Genomic DNA, 26,607 nt, shown 5'->3' on the forward strand with positions numbered 1-26,607 from the left:
AATTTTAGAATAATTTGAATGAATGAATAACTGTCATAGACTTAAAATGCCATCCCTTTATTTCAGACGTATATCATTCCAGCATCTTTAGACCACGATATTAACCTGAATGGAACTATTATAACAGTCCTTGCCACTTCCAAACTACTAGCAACATTTTTCAGCTTAACATTTGATTTTTTTGACCATAGACCATCAAAAATCGTCAAATTCAATTAAAGTCTATCAAGCACATTTTTCAATGTTGAGTTTTTTTTTTTACCACAAGTGGACTTCTTACACCTCTTTTAAGCAGCTACTGAGACAAACAAGACCTGCCAACTTTCTCAAAACTATAAAGGGCACCAAGAATTTTTTTTCTTTGATTTATTCATTCAAACGAACACATTAATTGGATAGCACTTACGTGACTTAGTGTACTAAGCCTCAAATAGAGAACCCTAGTATCATTGGAGTTTTCCCAGGTTTGACTGGCATGCAAAACAATCATCAACAGCTTGAGAAGCACATCTAAAGAACTGTAGGTTTATCTAGACTTCATTAATATCACTGTCCAAGACTCCACAATAATAATAAAAAGAGAATGCGCAACTGGTATCCCTGGGAAAGTTTATATAAACAAACATCAATACTCATATCACAGCTGCAATAAAAAACACCTAGATAATTCTAATGCCTTTCTGGAAAATGTTCTATGGATCTTTATGATACCTTTGTACCTCATATGAAAGTACCTTTATGGTTCCTTTATATTTATATTATAATACCGTAATGGGTAATAACACTGCCTTCCCCATGGCAGGAAATTGAACCGGGGTTCAATTGCAATCCACTCTACACCAATATAAGCTTTGGGCAAAACCCATAAAGCTTCCACTCACATGGAAATATGTTAGGCTATGGATAAGAGCTTCAGCCAAATACTGTAAATGAATAAATACAGTAGATGAATTGATAATGCTGTAGTTGGAATCAACGTTTGTAATATTTTGTGTTTATTTTGTGTTTTCTTTGTCTAATATTACATTTCTTTTAAATATCTAAAATGTGAACAAATGTCATATTATTAAGGCTTCCCTTTGTCCAAGCTGACTATAGAGATTCATTATATTGCCCATTACCATCTTCCCTTGTTTTTTTTCAGTCATTCTCCAGCCAATCAGAGACAGCTTACCTGTTCCCAGTCACCTTATTTCAAAGATTTCTCACACCTACTGTAATAGTCATTAACTCTGTACATATATACAGAGTTTGTACGCTACTTTGCAAAGTATTGCCAACCAACACACCCATAGTTGCATAATGAGCATTTCCTGCTTGGTTGTTAACTGCCTGTTGCTAACTCCATAAAACATCTTACTTTTACATGTGTATCAGTAAGCATCTGAGCTGTTTGTTAAGTCTAAAATAATAAGCAAGAGATAAGTCATTTTCATGGCTCTGTATTTCCAATACCTTACTAAGAAGCTATGGATTAACATCATAAATTGGTAAAACAAGTAAAATACAGGAGTTAGGACTACATGTGGCTAATATAAATATCAGTATACAAATAGAAAGTAGTGATTAATTGATAAGACTTTATATTGCATCTGTATGAGTTTGTATAGTAGTCACAATTTTGGAAAATGAGCAGCTTTTGTATAAAAAAGCAGGATCTTCATAATATGTTTTCTTGCTTACTAGTCAAAAAAAAGCATGTTGCACAGGTCTAAATCATCTGAATGATTGCTGGTGATAAAGTGTGAAGGTCAAACACGAGCAGATCACCACCAATTTGCTGGCAGGTTATAGGGCATATGCAAATACAGTAGACTGCTGCTGCCTAGCAGCAGTAGAAAGTGAGAAGATTGCTCCCAGTACAGATCACAGTGTTGTGAGCAAAAGCACCAAAAATTCACTTCATAGTCCATGGTTTATATAATTAGTTCCTATCAAAGTATGGTGTTTTGAGGTTCAGTGAGGATATAACTATTTTGATACAAGGCTATTTTTGTTCATTATATTATACTACATATGTTTATTAAAGTGTCAGTCCATATTATTTTGTTTCTAAACTAAAAGCAGAAGCATTTTTGAGTGGAGAAGAGATAAAATATTGTGTTTAATGGTACCAGTGTGCTGGAATGACCATCCCTGCTAAGCCTGATATATTCATTCTAAAAACTGGGGTCTTAGGTTGCTTTTCGCGTGAGTTCTTCTGGCCACGTCACACATCTTTACGTACTTACGTCACACGTACAGCCTCTGAAAGAGGAGCCGGCTCAGTTTTACTGAACACGAGCGACTGGTGGAGCAATGGAGACTTCAGAAGACGGAAAGTCAGAGCTCAGTAGCTCTGAAAAAAATGAAAGAGTGAAGTTTCTGACTGAGAGACTGGAGACCGCATCACACCCGCCCAGTTTAAAATGATTCTTCCGTATGCTCAGTGCAATAACCCATTCTCACCAGAGAGGGTCCTAAATCCCCCAAATCCCAAAACTTACCGACATCAGCTTTAAGTAATTAAGTGTTTGTTCATTTCTTCCATTCTATTTCTTTAGTTATATACATTCAATTTCACAATACTGTTCAAATTAAGCTCAAATGTCCATATTAAAAATTGAATATGTATAAAAAGGTTTTTATGGAGTTACTTATGGAGGTACTTATTTTTTTTTTCATGTAATCCCACTAGAAAGCTCACCATAGTAGCATAAAACACTGTGCTTTAATCTGAGGCAAAGTAATAGGTAGTAATAGGGCTGTAAATATGTTTTAAAACGACATCTAGTTATGTATTGCATGGCACCATCAAGATAAATATCAGCCATCAAGATCAATATCTTTAATGTTATTGAATTGCTAACCTTACGCACGGTATAAGCTTCTGCTCTGCTCGGCTAATGGCCCCGGCTCAGCTGACCGTGCTGTAAATGATCCAGTGAGGGGCTACCTAATGAGTATGTTTACAGGGGACACATACACTGACCTTTTCCAGTCATTCAGCATGGCTGATCTCTTCAATATTGTTCTATGAAAATGGGGCTATTAAAATTTCAGGCCAAATTTGCAGCACTGGAGCTAATACACGGAGATTATTTCATACACGTCTGCGACCATAATGCAATTCTTATGAAATGGCCCCAAGGCCATTCCGGTTTTATAGATGCAGAGGAGGAAAATTAATTAAAAACAATAATCTTTTAATTCCATTCATTATTCGGTAACGACACGTGATTGAGTCTTTTGATGTGAGTCATTTAGGCTTGTTCACGCCTCAGGTTCATTTCATGAAATGGCCAAAGACAATGAAGTAAAGACGAGATAGCAAGTTTCACTGAGAGGTCTACTGCTGGTGAACTAAGCAGGGGAAAAAAATCACAAACCTCCTTCTGTCTGACCCCAGTGCCTCTTTTAACCAGTTCCCCCTGTGATATAAAGATTATTGGTGGTACTGGTAATACTACATTATCTGGTTATCCTGGCTCCTCTCAGGGCCAGATGTATGTGCTACAATATAACAGTCTGAAAAAATATTCAGATAATCACACACACTAAACATAGGTTAGGGCCACTAATTGGTTAGGACCATGCTTTTATGCTGCTGGATTTGAAAATATGCAGGAAAATAACAGAGGTATCAGGGAGCTCAGGACAATAATAGAAAATGCTATTTTATTGATAAAGATACAGTGATCAAAAATGTCTTCTTTTTCTACCTGGGTTAAAGATTCTTACTAGAATTGTAAATCTACTGAGGCTCCATTAAAGCATAAGAATATCCCAGAAAGTTATTACTGAGAGAGCCTAATCTAAAGTGAGTTCTAAGAATTAAAATAGTGTTGTCCTTTCGGAATTTCTTCGAGAGCTGTGCCATTTTTTTAAACTGCCATGAGTTTAGGAGGCTAATATAGTTAATAAATAGCATATTATCTACAATTTCTCTGTCTTTAGTGTTGTCTATAGGTTTCCACAAGACAAAGTTGTAAAGTCATATCAAGTGGACACTCACATAAAGAATCCCCCAATTACACACAGTGTTACACAGATTGTCTAAGTGCATAGACAAAATGCACTTTTCCATTTTTTACCCAAATCAGAAAAAAAAGGACGTGATATATCGTAGTGGTGAAAAACGTTCATAAAACCTTTTTTTTCCATGAAAAATGACTCGAACAAATGGGAAAATGCATGGGCATGGTAAACTGGACCAAATTTTGCTCAGATACGCGACAAAATGCACGTATCAATTTTTCACCAAAATCACCAAAGTACCTAACGACACGGTATACCGTTTTGGTGAAAACAGCTCCATATTAATTATATATTATACACGTGGAAATAGATATGATATTAAAGTATCCACATATTGTTGGAGAATGTATTTTGTTTTGTGTTCTGTGTACCAAAAAAACTTGACTTGACACAGGCTTTTCACAGGTAAAATCTATGTGACACTGACACCTTGCACATTTTTTTATTTTAGTAAAAAGCACCAAATTAAACTAAGCTTAAGTTGTTAATACAATTAAATTAACAATTAAATTAATTGCTAATAGATACAGTGCACTGGTTGGATAACACTAATTAATTAAAACACTGTGATACTAACATCCTAAGTCTTTGCAAACAAAGACATGACTAGTTGAATTTACTCAGACAGATTCAGGAAACTAATTGCCTTGACTTGTTAAAGCTGTTCAGGCTGAATCTTCTTTCTAGAATAAAAGACATAAACAAATTAGTGATGTAATGGGTTTTCTTAAAGCGTTAAGAGTAAACAGGCTGCTCGGTTAAGTGGAGGGCATCTTTAAAACAGAGAATGCAGAAAAAAAGGAGAAAAACAGAAGAAATATTGAGAAAGAAAGAAGTGAAATTCATCGCACTGATGAGCTGCTAACTCTCTATGTGTCTTGACAACACCCATATATATATATATATCTTTATATATTATATATATCTTTTTTTTTTCTTAAGTGCACCACATCTCTTTTCTCATTTCATAAGAATATTAGAGTTCCTCAGCCACAGATTTGGCTCTGTTTTATTAAAAAATCATAACAGACTAGACGCACTACACCTCCCTCTCTGCTCGGGACACTCGAGAAGCAGCACGCATGCAGGTTTTTTACACATCAAAGCTGTTGACTCACTGAAGCCATTTCTTCACGCCTCTAATGCTCTTTGCTTCAGAGAGCTGTGCCTCGGCCCTTGATCGAGTTACTAAAGGCGGCTTTGCGGTGCGGCTGGAAACCAAAGGCGAGCGCCTGCTTCCCGCTGGGCTCCGGCTCCACGGCCCCAGAAAGCGGCCTCAAAGGATTGGCACGGAGGGATTCACGCACTGGGGAAGCTCGCCAGCTGAGAAAGCCTCCACTAATAAGGGGAAAGCTCTCAGTGAGGAGCAGAGACAAGGAAACTGCTCACATGTCACTGGCGGTTACTCAATCCAATAACACGCTAAACAAAACCTAGGAATTCTGACCACGGAAAGACGGCGCAGGTGCACCCCCACGTCCTGCGCCCATTTCATACCTGCCCCTCATTTTCTCTCTCCCTGTTTCACCTGGAACTGCCACCCATCACTCATGTGCTTCAGCTCCAGGCAAGGGAATATAATCCTCACTCCAAATTGAACTCTACAAGCATGACCAGGACAATAAAGAGAATCCTGTAACCGATCCATAAACATTACTGCACACATCAGTAGCTAAGCTAAGGGTGAGGAATTGTCCACATGTAGTGCAGACATTATACACAATCCTTATGTTGTACTATGGGCATTGATTTAAACAGAACTAAATGCCTAAATGGTAAATTATTTTTAGATTATTATTGTAGGTAAATATTTGTTCGATTTTGAAAATACACGGTTTATAAACAGTTTATGAAGATTATTTGGGGGGAGGTTCTGCTGTTAAACCTAGTGGGAGGTCACAGGATAAAGGCTAATTATTATTATTATTTGTTTTTAGTACTATGTTGATGTAACAAAGCAGGCAAGAAGGTCTGATGCAAATGTAAGTTGTGTCTTTTAAAAAAGTGGGGTATACGCTTTATATGCTTTTTATATGCTAAAAGGTGATGTAATGTAATATATGACATTTGTTTCCTGTGTCATTTTTTGTGATTTCAGAACTATAAGATGTAGATCACAATTAGAAAAGAATAAATCACTTACCATTTATACAGGAAATTACAGGACAGAGCTATAAAAACCAGTAACACTAGACACTGCATTTATATGAATCTTAACCCTCATCTCAGAGTAACTAAACTTTCAAAAACTCACAGTGATAAATTACATAGTGAGTTTAATGTTTTAAAATAGATTGTAGCATTAACATAGTTGTTTTTGTTTATTGATTTAGTCATATGTGTCTTTACGAGTATTTTATCAAGGCCTAAGCACATCCGTTTATTATTTGAATTTCAGAATATGTATAATAATACTGATTACAACACATTTCTACGTTTTTTTTGGCATAACAGTGGAAAAATACTGCATATTTGACAGTGCTTAATCGATGTTTGTGGTTTGACTGAGCTCACTGTTTCAACAAAGATGTTTTTTGAGTTTGTTCGTTATTCGCTAAGATTGATCGTTTTTGGGAAACCCACCCCAGACTGGTAGCCTAATTGCTAATGTAACCATAGTGATGTAGGAACAGGCCAGTAACTGGTGTACTAACACCATGGTAGCAATGTTGGGCAAGGCAGGTAGCAGATAAGGTGGAGCTGCATTAGCAATGTTGAATAAGGTCAGTATCCCATGTGCTAATGCTGCAACAGCCATGTTTAACTGACGTGCGCTCTCTATAGACTATTACACAAACACCTTTCAAGCAAGGAGACACAACTTTAGCTAACCTAAGAGTACATCTCCTCTCAGCAGAACATAAACTTGCAATCTTTGTGAAAAAAAAACAAACAAACAAACACAGAAAAAGTACTATTATGAATAGCAATAATACATAAAATAAATAATAATATAACACTAGGTTTGAAATCAATTAATGAAGCCTCCATTCAATGCAAAAAAGGCTCTTTGTAGGACAAAAGTTTCTATAACATAAAAGTATCGTTTCTAGAACCCTTACTTTGTGATTTGTGATGTTTCTTTAATTAAAATATAGACAACATTTTTTGTCATATTCCTATACAGTATACTGCAGTAAAAAAACATTTAAAGGGTGAAAACATCTTGTTTTTTCTTTTTGTAAGTTAATTTATCATAATGTCCCTCTTCAGATTGTATTCTCTTGTCAGCATTTATTCAGTAGCAGTTCTTTTACTCTTTGTGTCTTCATTTTATATATATTCAGTTCCTTTGTACTGTTTATGTACTCTTTTAAATTATGTAAAGCTCTGTTGTTCTACTGAAAGAGCTCCATTTATAACACTATGGAGTTAAATTAGTCCAAGCTGCAGGAGAACTTCATTAACTCCTTCTGTTCCCATAATAAAAGGTATTTAATTCATATTTCCTCAACATGCTGACCAAACAGTGTGACATTTGGACCAAGTGTGTCCCTGTGTGAAATTGTACTCGTAATGTGTTATTGTGTTATTGTGTAATGTGTTATTGTTTCCACTTCTTTTCATTATTACTGGCTACAAACACAGTGTACAGTCAAGTGGTTACCAAGGCGACAGGGAACTCAAAGAGAAGAGGTATCAGGTATGTGCTCTAAAGCCTGGACCAGCGGACAGCTAACGGCTTGTTCTGCGTGATTCATCCTGTCAGTCAGATTCAGACAGATTTCCTGTTCCTCCACTCGGATTTTCTGTTCCACCAAGTGGAAGTGGAACAGTTCAGCACTATAGTCAGGGCTTTATTACAAATTCATTGTACCCTGTTACTTAAATTACCGTCCGACACCTAGCTCTGAATCCTTTCTGACACTTCTGATATGTGTTATATCCTTATGATATTCAATCTATATATATGAAAAATAAAAAATAAAAACTATAAAATGAAATAAATACATTTTTTAAACACAAGACATGCTGCATGTTCATTTTCATTCAGTTTTAATGTTCTACATCTTCTTAAGCTTCATTCATCATTCTTGAAATGTAACATTTCTATTTTATTTTTAGATTCTCTGTTTAAAACATGTGAAGGGACACTACATTGTATAAACACATAAGACAAGCAAATAAGAAAATATTAAATAACAAATCTAATCGAATTGGTGAATCCAGTGTACAAGGAATGTTGCCTATAGATCCTTTAAAACTGGTTCCATATGCCACCAGACAATATATACCAATATATACGACAATATAACATTGTATGAGAAAGACATTAAGCAGTACCGTCATTTCTACAAATAGCTAGAAAATGTGTTTGTCTCTGTCTGAACAAATTCGACTGACACTGAAACATAAAACCTTAAATCTAAATATATTAATCAATAACACTGCCACAAAAAATGTTATACAGTATTTGTCAAAAAAAAAAAAAAATCTGCATTGTAGATCAATACTAAGGTCAACTAAACTATAAAGATAAAAACATGATTTTCTTATGTGTTCCTACATAGTCTTGGTGATTTCAGTATTAATTTACAATCTAGGAAAAAAAAATAAAACATTGTGTCACACCTTAGCCTCTGTCTCTCTTGTGTTTTTCCTTTTTTCGTTCCTTCCTCCTCCTTTCCTCTGTTCTCTTGCTTTGTTTTCCTCACCATGTGCTCCTCTTGTCTCCACCTTAGCCCCGCCCTGTCATCTGTAATCCCTCATGTCTCGTTTGTAACCCCGCCCCCTTGAATCCTTCTCCAGGTGTTTCTCACCCTCGCCGTGTATATAAGCCCCTTAGTTTGAGTGTTTCTTGGCTAGTCTTTTGTATGTTTTGTATATTCTATGTATTCCTTGTTTGCTCTCCCTATCTGGATGGGATTAGGTTTTTGGGGGGTCCTGGGGTAATTTCCGCTTTTATGGGGGGTCCTCTGTGAGTTTATTCCCTTCCGGAACGACCATGTATGTGTTTTTCTCAGACGTCTTTTGAGAAAATTACAGGCTGAATTATCTACTGTTTTTCACTGAACTCTGTGGTCCTCCGGTAATTTTGGTCCCATCCGGACCCACATCTCTGAGTTTTATTACCTCGAGCTTATTAAAATAGCTATTTGTCCACTGCTACACATCATAATTACACTTGGAGATCCATGTAAACACAACAGCGAGTGGAAATAGAGGAGCTCCTGAACTACTACTTAACATGATGTCATGTGACTGAAAAAGCCAAAGAAAACTCACTGGCCTGTTTTTTTTAATTACAGTCCGAATGCAAGAGTTTTATCACTGAGTAGAAGTGTGAAATATTTTTTACAGACGTCCAGATAGGGCTTCAGTTACGTTTATTTCGTATAGTTTCTCAGTCTTGTTTATTTGTTTTGCATTTACCCGTGTTTGCTTTCTGTTGTTTTGCTTTAGTTTATCTTTTATGTTTGATTAAAGTCTATCTGACACACTGAATAAGTAGGTGTGTCCAAACATTTGACTGGTGCTGTATGACACAACATATGATAGATATTTTATGGATTCATAAAAAAAATCAACTAGACAATTTAAAGCAATTTAAATGACAGGGATTAAGTCTAGTTGTAGACTTATTTTTTCTGCTTGGGAAAAATGCTTTTGATTATATGGTCATTGTCTTGTTGCATGATCAAGCTGCACTCACTTTCCCACAAAGAACTCTCTGACTCTGATTCTTTGAATGTCAATGTAAATGGTTAAATCAAAATCACTGACCTTGGCTGAGGCAAGAATTGCAGTTTTTTAAATGCTACTTTTTAAAGTTCTTTGTCGCTTCCTGGGTGATTCTACACCTTGCTCTGGGAGAGATTTTGAAAGGGTGTCCACTCCTGGCAAGATTTACCACCAAACTCTCTCCATTTAAACAGTAAGGTTCTGATCGTAGTTCAGTAGAGCCCTAGAGCCTCAGAAAGGCTTTGTAACCTTTTCCAGACTGAGAGTGAACCACCACATTTTTCTGAGGTCTTTGTGAATCTCGCTTCTCTGTGGAATGATGTGCCGAATGCGTGTGCTGTCGCACGTTCACTCTGATTTAAAAATGCTGGGCGTTATCTGGAACACTCACGCTGATTATCGATCACCAGACTTAATTAACTCTTCAATTTGGTTGCATTATCCTGAGAAGATAAATACCTTTTTACATGTGAAGATGGCATAATGGATTTCTTGAGCACTGAAAAGATATGAAAGTACCAAAGCTTTATGTCAATTTTCATGCCTGAAAGTTTTTTTTTTTTACATGTGAAGATTGCGTAATTGATTTCCTGAACACGCTAGATATAAAAGTACCAAACCTTTGTGTCCATTTTCCTGCTGTATTATATAATACACTATAAAAACAGTAAATGTTTTTCAAGGACTTGTGTAATTGGTCTTATGAACACTAGGAGAAAAATCAAGGCATTTAATGTGAGTCATCTCATTTGACAGTGTCCCTTTTTAGAAAATAATAATCTGACTTTATCTTGCATCATGTTTTATGAATTTGTTCCCTATTGGTTTTGCTGTATGTATAGTCATCTAGTGCATGCATAGTGCATGTACAGTAATTTCTGAAGCATTTACCTTGGTTAACGTTTTAAAAAATATTTATTTCTTATTTTTTACGCCATTTTGTCTACAGTTTGGAAGACAAATTAGCTAGTCAACTCATTAGGACTCACCCTATCACTAGTAATGCCTCTAATGAGACTAGCACATCCCTCCTTCGAGACAAGTGAAGTCAGATTCTGCCTCTTTTTCAGCTGGTGGATCCACTCAGAGGAAGGTGCCAGATCCATAGTTTTGGTACATCAGCTAACAGACGCCTGTACTGCCCATCATCACACTAGGGATAATGTGGGGAGAGCATGTCATCTACCAACCCAGAGAGAGCAATACCTATTGTGCTCTCTCGGACTCCGGCTGCTGATGGCAGGCAGCTTGATGCAGCATTCGAGCCAATGATCCTTAAACAATATGGACCACATAGAATCCTAAGACTAGTTTAGAAATTTTGAAGTGTTTTTTTTTTTTTTTTTTTTTTTTTTACAAAAAAAGCATTATGAGTGTGGTGAGTGTGTCAGGTTGGGTGTTTATTTGCCCAGTCTGCAGTCTGTGAGAATATAGACTCGGTCAATGTAGCATCTTTGTTACTGCACATTCACTCTATTGAACACTCCTAGAATGAATCACAAAAAGACTGGTGAAGCAGCTTTATGTTTTTATGCCCCAAAAATATGGAACTCCTTACCAATTAATATTCGTCAGGCATCGAGTGTTACAAGCTTTAAAAGGCATTATTATTTAAATGCTTGCATTGTTCTTTTTCTTATTTTATAATTTTTGTTTAATCTTATTTTATTCTATATTTTATTGTAATATAAATGTCTTATTTCCTACTATTTTATGAAATTATTACTTTTAATTGTTTTATCTGTTTTATATTACTTTTACATTTTGCTGATTTGTTTAATTTTATTAAATTTTATTGTGAAGCACTTTGAGCTGCATTTTTATGTATTAAAAGGTGCTATGTAAAAAAAGTTTATTATTATTATTATTATTATTATTCAGAAGGTTAATGTGCTGCATGTGTCTATATAACAGAGGTCAGATCATGTGTGTTCTGCTGAGGGTGTAGTATGTTATGTTACATGTTATATAAGCATATCTACAGTCTGCATCCCTCTCAGGCTGACAAAAGATGTGACACATGTATGTGCTGCTGTCATCAGCAACCCTTTGAAATGTCTCGGAGCAAGGTCACTTCAAACCCATGACATGAGCGGAGCATCATGTGTATCATGTTAATCTCATAAGGATAAAAGAATGACGTCCAGCGCCGGCACAAAACAGGGTATTAAATCAGCCCTTAAAGAGGCTTTCAAAACCGAGGGTTTTTTTTGGGATGGCAGAATTATCTGGGGTGAAGAAAGCATAAGATCTGAATGACGATTTAATCCTTTATTTACAGTCCAGAAACTGTGTCAGCGCGCAAGCAGCTAACCTTTGATATGTGCTGTCATCAGTACATAATCACAATCAATTTGGAGGAAATTCATTGGGATCGCTTTTCGGAGCCCATCAAAACTTCATTAATTTTGCTTGGAGAGCACAGTCATTAATGGCTTACCAAAGACGTGAGCCTAATGCTAAACACGTGAAAGAAACAGGAAGAGGAAAAAGGGGGAAAAACAGCGGATTTTCAAGAGGATTCCACTGTTATGGAATGGACGCTACATTCTCTCACCCTTTTCGCAAAAAAAAAAAAACAAGAAAGACTCTGGATCTGTCTTGTTGGAGAGATATGGCCACAGTAGGCCTGTTCAAAGTCTTAAATGAAAGCAATATATCGACAGATTTATTATCTAGCAGATACAGATTCTACTGGAGGGAGAAAAATGTAATAAAAGCTGTAGAGTTTGAAAAGTTTCCACGTATGTTCGGCTAGAGTAAAAAAAATGCTGTGCATATATTATGCCAATATTGAAAAGACTAGGGATTTGACAAGCTCATGATGCGGGAAAGGAAAAGAACAGATACAGGTTCTGTATATTAGATTAACACATTTAACATGAATCACAGAAACCACTATCCAGATCCAGCTCTATAGATATGTCTCGTTTAATGGCACACAGAGGGGTTTGCTGCAACTGCGCAAATTACATTATACATTTTACACCTATCACTTTCACACTTTCACATTGTTCCTCTAATACTCTTTTACCTTCCTGAAAACTTCCACAGCTTAAGCGACTGACATATTGCTTTTACTTTAAATATTACTTTCAAATCTCCATAAATGAATAGCAAATGAGCACTGCTGGGAATAAATTAGCTGGCTGTTAATTAGACGTTAAGCCATCTTTTGAGCAGCGCATCTTAGGGGAGAACCGTGCGGCACGAAAAAAAAAAAAAAGTAGGCTGAGAGAGAGGGTCTCATCCTCCAAAAAGACAAGAAAGGAAATAGCCGCCCCTTTCTGCTCTCTGATCATCCGACCTTACGGTGCCGTGAGCTCACAGGGGTTGTTATCTGCCTTTAGTGGCACTGTGACTCAGGGCTATCTTTGCGCTGCATTCCTGCCTGCAGCTTGAGAACGGAGCCAGGGAAACTTAAGTGGAGCTCGGCTTGCCTAACAGGGCAGCTCTTGAGCTCTCCTCTCTGAAAACACACTCTCAATTTCCTGAAATTGCATTTACGCTTCCTAGTGAAGGATACTTCCCTAGCTGCCGCTGAAAATTGAGGTTTATTGAGAGTGAGGAAGCTTATCATACATAGCCAGGCTGTTTTATCTTCAATCAGACTGGGTTAATGTAGAATGGAACCGAGGGATGTTGCGTGTTGTTCGTGGCATGTTAACCTCTAGACTTAATATTATTCGGGTATTAAAAATAAAAATTAAAAAAGACACTGCGTTAAAGTTCCTGTATCTCTCCTGTAAACTCTTACAAATAAGAGTGATAAACAGATTCTTTGAAACAATGTTAAAAAAAAAATATATATATATATATATATATTTTCACTTGTATAAAGAATATTTGTATTTATTTTTTAGATATACCCTACATGATTATACATGGTAAAAAGACAGTCAGTGCCTAGAACTTAAATATGTATCATGGCTAGGCTCCCATCTCTCAAGATAAATGGATAAAAAGTATTTAAACATTTAAGAGATCAGTACTGGATTTTGAGTCTGAACGTAATTTAGATAACGGATATCTTTGCAAATACACTCATTTTCAAACAATAGATTAAACAATACATGTTGGGTAGTCATGCCAGACTATCATGGAGTGACTACAAGCCCTATCTTACACCCTACGCAAGGCCCATCAACAGGCTCATTGCTATCTTACACCCCACAAACAGTCTATTTTCATACCTTGCACCATTAAATTAGCAATGGTCTGGTAGTGAAGTGTGTTCAGGTAAATTTCTGGCAGTGGAAAACACAGGTGCACCACTGACTGATTAACACCCTGACAATGGTTAACAGAAAATAAAATACCATTGCTGTTCCCTGTTAATTTCCACTGTTGAGAAGTGCAGAAGCCTTGCGCGGTTAAAACACCAATCCACCAAGTCACTGCCAGGAGTGCACCTGACTCTTAAAGGGAATGGCAAGTGACACTCTGATTGGTTTATTTCACGTTATGCCCAAAAAAACAGACCTATGATTAATTGCGAGAATTAGTATATGCCTTTTGCTGGTTTTGAGCCACGCAAGGTGTGTTTTTTTTTTCGTTCTCATGCTAACAAACACATACTGACACAACCTAAATCAAACTGGACTCACCAGTCATTAGAAAGGCCTCAGGTCATCTTCCGTGATAAGCCCAGCATTTGTCTTTGTGGAGACAATCAACATGTGTGGAGGCACCGTGGTCAGTTCCAAGTTCAATCAATGGTTTGTCGTCATACTGCATAGATACCCTGTACCGCTGCAATCTCAAGAGCTTGCCTTAAAGACACAGATACTATCCTATGGCCAGCTCCATCAAGACAAGACAACTATATACACCATACTTGTGCTGGTCTCAGATGGAATTGGGCCTCCACCTTTGTATGGGGTGGTGTTGCACATGCTGCCAACAATCCACCACTACCACAAAGTTGCAGGGATTGTGTAGGTTTTTTTAATGTGAACGGGGTGCATTAGGAACCTCTACAACTCCATGCTGAGATGCCTGGCATGTTAGCATTACACACAACTTCTTTATGTGTAGCTTAATGACCAACTGTTGCCCATATTGTGTACATTTTAATCATTTTTTTTTGTTTATGGTAATCTTTATCCTTTCTTTTATTTTCTTTCAGGGTGCCATTTTTTTGTTGGTGACGAGAATATACAGAAAATCACTAATCCAACTCCAACTCACAGAAGACCAGTAAGCATGCAGTACACTTACATTGTACTATAAGCTCCACCACAGCTTCTCGAGGCTTGACGTTGAAGCCGTTGTACTGGCTGGTCTGGCACCGGTAGGATCCGGTCATCTCGCGGGACACGTTGACGATCCGCAGCACCCCGTCGTAGCTCTCCATCTGCATGCTCCCGTCCGGCATGGGCACCTCCTTGTCGGCCCGCGACCACAGGATGATGGGCTTGGGCTTTCCTGAAACAAGGCACTCCAGCTCCACCGTCTCGCCCTCCCGCACCACCAGTGGGGACTTGCCCCGTGGGACGGTCAGGTTGGGGGGAACTAAGAAAGAGAAAAACAGAGGAGGGACTGATATGGGGCTCTAGAAAGCTAACAGACGGGGTCGCTCAGAATGGTCAACAGCGGAAGTGTGGTTGTGCGCTGATGTGCTGATCGAGACTGAGACAGAGATGCTCATGGAGTGATCATACACTGAAAAAGCAGATGTCTGATTTAAACCCCAAGATGAGAATGCAAAAACTAAAACCACAACAGCCACAAAGATGATGAACTAATGTAAAACAATCACATAATGTGAACATGAAGCAGGATGTGGACCAATGAGGACCAAAGAGAGAAACTCCAACAGAACCAACAGAAGAAGTCCAAAAACTTCAAATATCAGCACATGAGGGAATTCTAAAGATTAAATAAAAAATATATATATATTATTTTGACTTATCTTTTTTCTTAACAGAGAGAACTACATGGACTAAACAATGACATCTAAAAAAAAAAATATTCTCCAAGTAATCTTTTTTTTCCATACAGAAGCATACTGCTGCCAAGTGTAATACAAACGATGATTTTATGCCAAAAAAAGACATTTTATGTTGTAAATATGACATAGCACATTTTTGTAAGTATGAGACAATATCAAATTTGTATGGTATATTATGACAAATACAACATAAAGCTCTGGCAAAAATTAAGAGAGCACTTCAGTTTCTGAATCAGTTTCTCTGATTTTGCTATTTATAGGTTAATATTTGAGTAAAATGAACATTGTTTTATTCTATAAACTACAGACAACATTTCTGCCAAATTCCAAATAAAAATATTCTTATTTAGAGCATTTATTTGCAGAAAATGAGAAATGGCTGAAATAACAAAAAAGATGCAGAGCTTTCAGACCTCAAATAAAGAAAAGAAAACAAGTTCATATTCATAAAGTTTTAAGAGTTCAGAAATCAATATTTGTTGAAATAACCCTGTTTTTTGTATCACAGTTGTCATGCATCTTGGCATGTTCTCCTCCTCCACCAGTCTTACACACTGCTTTTGGATAACTTTATGCCTTTACTCCTGGTGTAAAAATTCAAGCTGTTCAGTTTGGTTTGATGGCTTGTGATCATCCATCTTCCTCTTGATTATATTCCAGAGGTTTTTTAATTTGGTAAAATCAAAGAAACTCATCATTTTTAAGTGGTGTCTTTTTCCCAGAGCTGTATGTCATTTTTATTAAATATCTCTTTATTACTAGATACTTTTTTATTACTATGACCTATTTCATTATTACTATATACTTACATTACTACAAAATGTAAGTATATCATAATTACAACATATGTTGTGTTTTAGACATAGTGTCTCAGAATTATGAGATACTTCCTCATAAAATGGAAACATGAGATGTTTATTTCTTAATCACGACGTGATCTTGTAATAATGACATCCTGAGGATTTTTTTAAAAATTATACTTCCATACAGTATATATAGATATATAGTATAAACATTAACAATGTGATATGGACTCCATAGACACAGTTCATCTCACCACAAATAGCAATAACTGAATCAAGCAGCGCAACCAATTAAAAAACTGCTACAATTCTCACAAAATGCCAAAGCCATTAACACATTGTAAAAAAGCTGTGTCACATGATAATGTATTCACATTAATCCAGGTTTTTTTTTTGCTTGTTATTTCTCAACTTTTTTCGCTCGTTTTTCACACAGATCACAAAACATATGAATTTCAGCCTCCTTTGTTTCTTTATATATTTAATTCTTAACGCTGGAGCTGAGCAGCACAGTGCTGCCTAATGATAGAAGCCATTCTATGGTATTAGCGGTGTCCTATAAACAAGCTCTAATGAATAGCTGCTGCAGGAGCGAGGACTAGTGGGACCTAAATGTGCTATGCCATTAAGCACAGGAAGGAAAGCCACCTTTCCTACCAAAAGCCGGTAAATGCTGCAGATCCGGGTGCAATTAGGGCTGTTTGGGGTAGCTGCTGCTCTCTCTCTAGTGCGCACTAATGAAATCCTGTTCTATTATATTATAGCTACTGTAGGATCCCAGAAGGTGCACTGGGATCATACTTAAAAAAGGTCGAAGCTCGGAGAGAGCTGCTGCTGAGACCTGAGTGGCCCAGTTTTCTTCTTCTTCTGGTCAGCAGTAGCTTCAGGCCACAGGATTCCACAAGCGCACTAAATGCTTGCCTGCTACGGTATAGAGAGCTGAGATGTCAACTTAGCTATAGAATTTGAAAGGCTTCGACTTCATCTGTTTATCTGTTTATATGTTTTTGCCCTCAAAGAAATGCAGCCACTTAAAGTGGAACGCAACTTATGCAAATGACGCTTATGAAACGCTGGGCATACAAAGAAGCACTCAAAGTTGAGCGTTTCTTGACAAGTCAGAGAGCTTTAAAGAACAAAATGAAGCATATGTTTTTTTTTTAATTTTTTTTTTACTCGACTGGCAGTCTGACCACAATCCTAAATGTGAAGTACTTGCAACTGTAAGCAGTTTACACCCAACGGATTGTTCAAGATCATAAAACGTCACTCAGATTTCCGCTTCTCTGCCAGGAAGCAGCCGAGCCTGCTCGCCCGTTTGGAGTCAGACCGGCCATCAAAAGCTGTGACAAGACAAATAAAAAAAAAGAATAAAACTGACACGCTCCTTTGAAACAAGTGGAATGACATCACTCGCACATCACCATAGCAACACATCAGCCTGTCAGCGTCTGTCTGCCTGCCCCAGTCTCCGGATGTGCTCATGTTCCTGCTCTATATATGCCTGACAATGTGTCTTTGTGAGTATTGGTGGTGATAATGTGTTGCTGGCGTGAGTATTGGTGTTTCGGTGTGAAAGTGTGTCTGGTTTGGAATGACAGCACAGAAGGATGCTCCTCTCTCTCTGAATGGCGGTTAGAGAGTGAAGAGAACACTGTTGCCTGGGAAAAGCTGCTGCTGCTGCTGAAGAAGAGTGGGTGGAGAACTGTGCAGAAGATTAGGAGCCACTGAATGAAAGGCACCAACCAGGTCATCCATTCTTCCTGCTAACCTTCCCATTCTTCTGACCAAACGTGCGCAGCCTGCCGCGTGAGGCTGTAATCAAGTGTCAGCTGTACACAAAGAGAGAGGCTTCTTTCATCAGGGGGCAAAGCCAGACATTACCTCAGAGAACTCATTTCCCAGTTTTAACATGGTGAGAGAGTGCTCAGTGTAAGGCTTGCTTAACCACATAAGAATCATCTTTTAACTAAAAAGCTTTTTGGAAACCAACCCCACAGCTCTAGCTCAAGGGTGTTAGCTCTGATGTTAGCTAGTGAGCTAACTGCAGCTAACATTTAATTATGCTAACCACGTCATCCACTCACACCAGAGCTGAATCTGAATCTAGAAAAAAACATTCTTAAGTATGTAGTTAACCTAACATTAGCTACTACTGTGGCGGCACATGGGGGCATGGTGGTTTAGTGGTTAGCATGTTCGCCTCTCAGCACTATTTAATTAATCTGGTAAAATGGATACTCTAAATTGATCTGGTGTGTATGTGTGTAAAGTGTGTGGTATGTATGTAAGTTTGTGTGTGAATGTGTGTTAATGTATGTATGACTGTGCCCAGATATGGATTGGCACTCTGTCCTGCAGTTCTCCAGGTAGACGGTCGTTTCTGGTTAAGAGTACGCTGTGCGCTATTGGCTGCTGCTTCTCACTGGTGTGTGGATGAGTGTTGATGTGTAATGTGCTTGTTTGTAAAACGTGTAAATTGTAAAGCGTCCTTGGGTTTCTAGAAAGGCGCTATATAAGTTGAACTTCATTCATCATTCATACTAGCTTAACACTTGCTCACTGAGCTGAGTGACAGAATTTCACACAATGACAGTTATTTTTCTGTATATTAATTGAGAAAAGAAAACATAAGCCATGCCCTATACTCCAACTATGGGTTTCATTTTAAGAAATGTAAATTATATTAAGGGGTCAGCGATATGGCAGTAAAAAAAAAATCATAATATTTTTGTTAACGATATTCTGGTTGATATTCTTGAAAAAATATTTTAATTTATTTGATTAACTATAGGAATAAAGTAAACTGTAAACTACAGTAACAGTGCATATATACAAATAAATATATATATATATATATATATATATATATATATATATATATATATATATATATATATATATATATATACACCAACTTCCACCGTAATCTGCCCCGCCAACATGCAGATTTTTTTGTGATCTGGTCTCGATCCGACCCAGCTATCAAATTAACTTCTTTTTAATTGAGCTAAATTGTCGATAAAGCATAGTTTGATTTCGTATATTAGATAAATAATATACTGCTATGAACAATCGGCGTCTTTGCTGCTGGCACACAGAATCTTCTCTCTGTATTTACTTTCTTGCTCCCACACCAGACAGCTTTGACCAATCAGAAGAGACTATGCGCTTGTGTGGTTTATTGGTGCGCATTTTGGTGCGTTTAGGTTTATGCCTGTGTGAAACCAAACCACACAAAGAGAGAAAATGCTCCAAGTAAGAAAACTCTTCAACTGATCCGGACCACAGGTGTAAAACTCCCTTTAATACTTTTTAATTAAATTCAGTTTTAATTCAGAAATCCTTACAACCAAGCTGAGATTTTTACAATAAAGTAAAAATTCTATCCAATTTCTCATGCATTCTTTAATCCAGCACCCCACGTTGGCTTTATCTCTTCTTAAACATACAAGGTTATACTAGTGTTTTAATTGACGCCATTAATATAAAAACATCTGTCTTAACAGGATCAAGTGTAATTAATCACAGTTATTACAGACTAATGTTGTGATTAATCAGATAATTTTTTTTTTAAATGAAACCACTAATACATATATGAATGAAAGAATGAATGAAAAAATATATATTTATATTAGTGGTGTCAATTAAAATATATACATATACCTGCCTGCAGACACCTGAAACAGGCAGCATTAGCAGAGGAAAGAATTCAAAGATTACCTTAGATCAAAACTGATAGCCTTCATATTCTTATTGCTCTTCTTCTAATATAGTTCCTTCAAAAAATGCTTGAACTCAGCAAAAGCCAGAACAGCTCATTTATCTCTCAGCAGCTTGTTTAGGCTGGAATTGACGGAGGTGTTTTGATGGTATGTGGTTCCCTGCTGGGCAGAGTCCCTGAATAAATCTCCGGGATTGGATGCAATGGCTCTGGGTGAACTACTCAATTATAAAATATGCCATGAGTATATGAGCTGCTGGAGCAGAAGATGGCCATACGATGCTGTTTGTCAAGTATTATTTACCTTTATGAAGGAAAATGGTGAGATTTTTAAGGTCAGAATGTTAAATAATGTAAAAAGCAAGAACCACATATAACAGAGTAAATAATTTTTCCATATCTGATGATCTCAGGTTATTTCTTTTACCAGGCTGTGGAAACTAGAGCTGGGCAATTTTAATTAAATACTTTCATCACAATATGTTACTCTGAAATGGTGATATACAATATGATAAAACCTCAGCAAAGTATACAGTTTAATTATCAGTATTTATTTGTGACATAAATTAAACATATGTTTAAATACAGGGGTTGGAGAATAAAACTAAAACACCTGGCTTTAGACCACAATAATTTATTGTGGTGACGGACAGAAACAGAAGTGTTGAGGTGCACATTGAATTCTGCCATGATTTGGGCAGCCGTGGTTTTATGTTTATTGGATACAATCCGGGTTAGCACCCGAACATCCCTTTCAGACAGCTTCCTCTTACAGCGTCCACAGTTAATCCTGTTGGATGTGGTTTGTCCTTCTTGGTGGTATGCTGACATTACCCTGGATACCGTGGCTCTTGATGCATCACAAAGACTTGCTGTCTTGGTCACAGATGCACCAGCAAGACGTGCACCAACAATTTGTCCTCTTTTGAACTCTGGTATGTCTCCCATAATGTTGTGTGCAATGCAATATTTTGATTAAAACTGTGCTCTTACCCTGCTAATTGAACCTTCACACTCTGCTCTTACTGGTGCAATAATGTGCAATTAATTAAGATTGACCACCAGCCTGCTCCAATTTAGCCATGAAACTTCTCACACTAAAATGACAGGTGTTTCAGTTTCATTGTCCAATCCCTGTATATATTAAATAGTAAATAGAAACATCTGTCTCTAAAAACTGTAATGGATTATATTGTTGTTTGAGAGGGTGAAAAATGTTGTCATGCTTCTCCTTTAATGTTTAACTAATGTGATGTTTCTACGACATAGTTTGCACAAGACTGTACTCTAAAGAGTGTAACAGCCATGTACAATCTTTTTTTTTTTTTGGAAATATATAACACAGATATAGTACTACAAATAGAAACCTGTATAGCAGGCACACTATTACAGTATGTATAGTATTTTTTATATCTTGTACACAATGGCTTTGAATAAATCAGTATTCACAATATTTTGCTAACTGATTAGATAATTAATGGATACTCATAAAATACAAATACTAAATACTTAAAAGAGCCTTGTTGCTTTTGCTAAATTTCCTTTCACTCAGCACCAGATAAAAACAAGCACACACAATTCAAAGCCATCATTACGAAACCCCTGGACGATGCACTGTGGCAGCACCAGGGGTGGTGAGAGAACCCTGTGATAATCACAGCATCCAGCCAGAGAAACAGCCAGAGCAGCATAAAACTGTCCACACAGATCAAAAACAAGTGCATCATGCCCAAAAACAGAACAGTGTAAGAAAGGACAGGTCCTGTCCAGCTAAAGTTGCACCCGGATTGCATTCCTGTGGACGGAAGAGGACAGCTTTAGCTACAATCTCTGGCTAATTGGACTGTTTGAAGAAGACAAGGGTTCAGACTACGCTGCTTTCTTCAGAGAATGCTTGCAGCTACAGTTCCCTAACAGTTCCCCAGTTCGCTGACCAACACGCTGAGAAGGAGAGAGCACACTGGGTTGGAAAATTGAGGGGTAACGATGCAAGCACTATCATATTCAAGTTGCTGAACTTGGGATTTCTCCAAAGAAACAGAACGAGAGCCAGAAATCTGCAAGACGCTCAAGGAAGAACTTTACTTCAAGTTTCATATCTATTTCTGTCGTACTGAAGAAACTGAACAGGGCCCAGTTTCCCAAAAGCCTCTTAGTGTTAAGATCATCTGAACTGGTAGAGAGAGAGAGTATTCAGTGTGATGCTCGCTCGACACTTTAAGAATTATCTTTGTGCTGAGATGCTTTTAAGAAACCCAGCCCAGAAACAAAACAAAACAAAATGCATCTTTTTTAAATCTTTTTTAAATGTCCCAGAGTTGAAATGTACATTTGAAATCTCTGTTTGTTTCAAGACGAGCACAATCACTATTTAATTTGGTCACAAACAACATCTGTGGTGAACAAACACAGGCACACTACTGAGCCTGCACACATTCAGTGAAATACAGTTAGCACATGTGCCCGGAGTGGTAAGTATCGTGTAGAGAGTTTTGTAAGAGCACTGGGCCATCATCAATAGCAACGTGGGTTCAATATGTGGGCTCGATAAGCTGCCACTGTTTGGCTCTTACATTTAAGTGTATATTTTCTATTGTATTATGTGTTATAGATCTTGTGTTCTTTCTGCATACTAAATTGAATCATGCATCCAATTTATCACTTACCTGTACACCTGTACTTATGTGCTGTGACAATAAACCTCAATTGATTAGCTCACCCCTAGACTGTGTATAGCTGGACAGAGCATCGTCTCTTAAAAGTGAAGCCACCACAGGTCGGGCCCCCCCTGCTGTTCGGCTGCAGAAAGCTGTGTAACTCCACCCATTCCCATAGGTTTCAATGGCAAAACAGACAACATTCAATCACGTTTTTTTTCTAATATACTGTAATTCTACCTCCATTATTTAAATGCAGCAGCTAGTGTAACCTCTGCTTATATTGTCAAATTTTTATATCCCCACAGAATTCGGTTTTTAAAACGTTATTCAGCTCTATTCAAAAAAGGTGTGGTTATGGTAAAAGGGCTACTTATGGGCGGGACCAATAACAGACCGTCAGCTCCGCTCCGCTCTGCAGTCTGTGACCGCGAGGCAGCCCTCAGGGGCGGGGTTATTCAAATGAGTAGGCTGCTCTCCACAGTCTTTCTCCCTCCTCTGGTCTCTACTGCCAAAATGGCGGAAGATTTTGGCTTCATTTTCATTGAATGAATGGGAACGGAGACACGGCGTCCATCTTTTTTACAGTCTCTGGCTCACTCTCACTGTTCTGGGCGCGTGCACTCACTCTCTCACTGTGTGTCACCAAGTGCTTGTTTTTGCTGGTGTGTATTTGTGTGTGTGTTCATGCACAGATGTGTAAAAGGGGTGGGGCTAATTTTTATCTGTGTTATGATCACTATAGTCGTTTGTTGTTTGTTTAGTGTTGCACCCAGAGAGCAGTGAAAGTTGAGGACCTTGTCAAAGGTAGATATTAAACCAACAACCCTGTCATTAATAACCCAGTGCACTGTGCAATTACAACTTTTACCCTACAATTTAAAACAATTAAAACTATTTTTCTCCAAATTTCTATTGTATTCGTGTAAGCAGCATGTCTTTCATTTCTGTTAAAAATGTCTCATTTTCTGCATAAAGTGCTGCATCTCAAAAGCTGACAATCAGTGACAGTAAAGCTACATTAAAGCACTGCATTGAGTGACTTTTTTTTTCATTGTCGCTACACAGTTTGTGCATATCTTTTACTAATAATAATCTTTTGCCCCCAAGATTGATCTCATGCTTTTAAAGTATATATTAAGGAGAGGGCTAGCTCTCTTTGTACAATAACTGGAGTATGAGTATGAATGCATGTATTTTTGTACTGATCTGTACCGATACTGATACAGATACCTTAGAATATAATGGAAATAGTTTGTAATAGTTTAGTAGTTGTTGTAAAAAGATGGTTTCATTTTCATTTTCATTGTTCATTTTGAGTTTTTTTGTCTCAAAGTCAAATTATATAAAACATATTTTTACATTGCTTTTCCCAAACAAGCATATTTTTAAAAAATATATATAATTTAGATAAAATATATAGATTAGATTTTTTTCTCTCTCTCATCTGCTTGCGTGCGCCATCTTCCATTATGTTGAACTGAATATATATATAAATATATATATATATATATATATAATGTACTAGTACATTATCCTGGTATCAGGCCAAATATTAATTCTAATATCCATACTCATGCATCTCTAATAATAATTATAATTTGCCATTTCAGTGTGCTTTTTTTTTGCAGTAACTTATTCACAATCCAAAAAATCAATATTTTGAGTATGTGGTCATGACTTCTTCAATACATACACATCTACCAGGTCTTACATTTTTTTTAAAGCTGCTAGTTAATTATACAAACTTATGCAAATGTGTGGACACTACTTGAAGGATTACATGCATTTTTGTAGCTTGAAGTACAAATGAGTTAACAGGTCCTGTCTCTACAGAGAACACATTTCTGCCTTTTTTTGTTCATAAAAAAACAAACAAAAAAAAACATTTTTTTGCAGCACTTGCATATTGAGAAATATCTAGTAAATGTTCCATGTAAAAAGATATATACTGTACAAGTAATAGCACATTGTATGTTGTATTTTTCCTCCAATACTGTATGCTCAACAAATAAACTGTTGCAATAAATTCTATTTGTTCTCTGCGGACTATACCCAACATATTTGATACATACTTGATCAACCACTGATCAACCAGTAACTCTACTCTAAACAGAGTATATCTAACACCTTTTAGCTCGTATTTTTTAAACACATCTAATCACATTGGGGGTTTGCAGTGGAGGCACTAGGAGCGTGCAGTTCCAGTAGGCTATAAGCTGGAAATAAGCTGAAAAGGGTTAGGGTTACAGCTTCAGTAAGTGGGTTTGAAATGAATATATGGCTTCCATCTTCCTTCCACAGCAGACAAATACTAGGCTAATCTGGTATCAGTGAAAAGACTTCCATTATTAGGCTGCGCACGGCCGCTGCTTCCCGCACTGTCATTTTGGGCCCGGCGCACAATCAGCGGAGACGGCATCAGGATGTGTAGGAGAGACTCCATAATGCGTCAGTGTGAAACTAGACCACTTAAATTAGAAAAGCTATTATCTTTATAATAAACAACTAAGCCAATCTCACGAGGGGCTGTACCCAGCTTTAGGTGACCAGGCCTTGTGGTGGAATGTCACGAAAAAAGAACATGAAAAACGTCTCAGGTCTTCAGCCTTGCCAGACAATCTCTCAACCAGCCTAGTCTTTTACAGCAAGTTCCTTTTTGTTTCACTTTTGTTTCACTTACGTCAAGTTCTTTACAAATCTCTCCTCCCTGCAGATAAATGGAGGCAAAAGCCGAAGAATCTAAAGCTAATGGTTTCGATTAGGAGCCTGATGAATTCCGATGTCACCCTAAAGGACGAAGGGAGCGGCAGGTTGATGGAACATATACCAGGGACGCTATCTTGGCGAGTTTCGTTGTCCTCCTCAAGTCCTCTTTTGTGCGGCGTGTTTAAATGTACAGACTAATGCAAAGATTAATTGCCTGGTAGCTGATAGAAGCATCCGGCCCGCTCTCTACAGCTTCATTAAAGCCAGCGAGTGGAATGAAGATTGATTGTGTTTTACCTCGTTGCGCTCGTTGCATGAAAATGGAGGCCACTTTCTGTTCCGCGGGTTTCGTCATTCCTTTTAATCCGTCTCTATCGGTGGGGGAAATCTCGGCCCTCGTTTGAATACGCTTCATGAATAAAGCATTAGCTGTGCAATCCCGGTTGGAAAAAAAAAATCGTTTGGCTAATGAGGGTGTGATGATTGAAAATAGGGTTGAGAAAACGGGTTGAGCAAAAAAATCATGAGGAATCTAAAAGTTAAACTATAAGCAAAGCGGGGTCAAGATATATATATATATATATATATATATATATATATATATATATATATATATATATATATATATATATATATATATATATATATATATACAGTAGTCCATCTTTTTCTCTCTCGTAGCATCTCAGGCTCTCACCATCACAGCAGCTGCTTGTGCTGCAGCCCAGTGTATGTATCTACCTAAGCCCCCTGCACTGTGTGTTCAAATAGCGGATATTCCGGCCTCAATCTCGTTCAAAACATTTCCCCAGCATGAAACCCTGGCAGACCTGCTGCTTAATCTCTTCTAAATGCTTTTATTAAGAACTCTAATTGGCGCTCCAGTTCCTCCCCTTCAGGAGTGCTGCAGCCAGCACAAAACGGCTTATCCTGAAACGGGGCCCAGGGCGAGAACACACAGGCTAATGGTTATTACAGTACTGGGCACACCCCAGATAAAGTGAGGGAAAAGCAGTGTTGTACGCCGGGGTGGGCAAAGAATGGAAACAAGCTCAAACCGAG

General features: G+C 37.5%; 1 protein-coding gene across 2 annotated transcripts in view; it reads right to left on the reverse strand.

Moving 5' to 3' along the window:
- The window catches only part of LOC103022574 (MAM domain-containing glycosylphosphatidylinositol anchor protein 2), a 273,753-nt gene that overhangs the window by 67,005 nt on the left and 180,141 nt on the right, over positions 1–26,607 (reverse strand). The window contains exon 8 of one of the 2 annotated variants that reach the window (XM_049483026.1): positions 14,920–15,240. In XM_049483026.1, the coding sequence (XP_049338983.1) occupies positions 14,920–15,240 (321 nt within the window). The remainder of the gene's footprint in view (positions 1–14,919; positions 15,241–26,607) is intronic. The other variant, XM_007230730.4, reaches the window with a different exon arrangement.

Source organism: Astyanax mexicanus, chromosome 1 (assembly GCF_023375975.1).
Source record: "Astyanax mexicanus isolate ESR-SI-001 chromosome 1, AstMex3_surface, whole genome shotgun sequence".
In the NCBI taxonomy this organism is placed as follows: Eukaryota; Metazoa; Chordata; class Actinopteri; order Characiformes; family Acestrorhamphidae; genus Astyanax; species Astyanax mexicanus.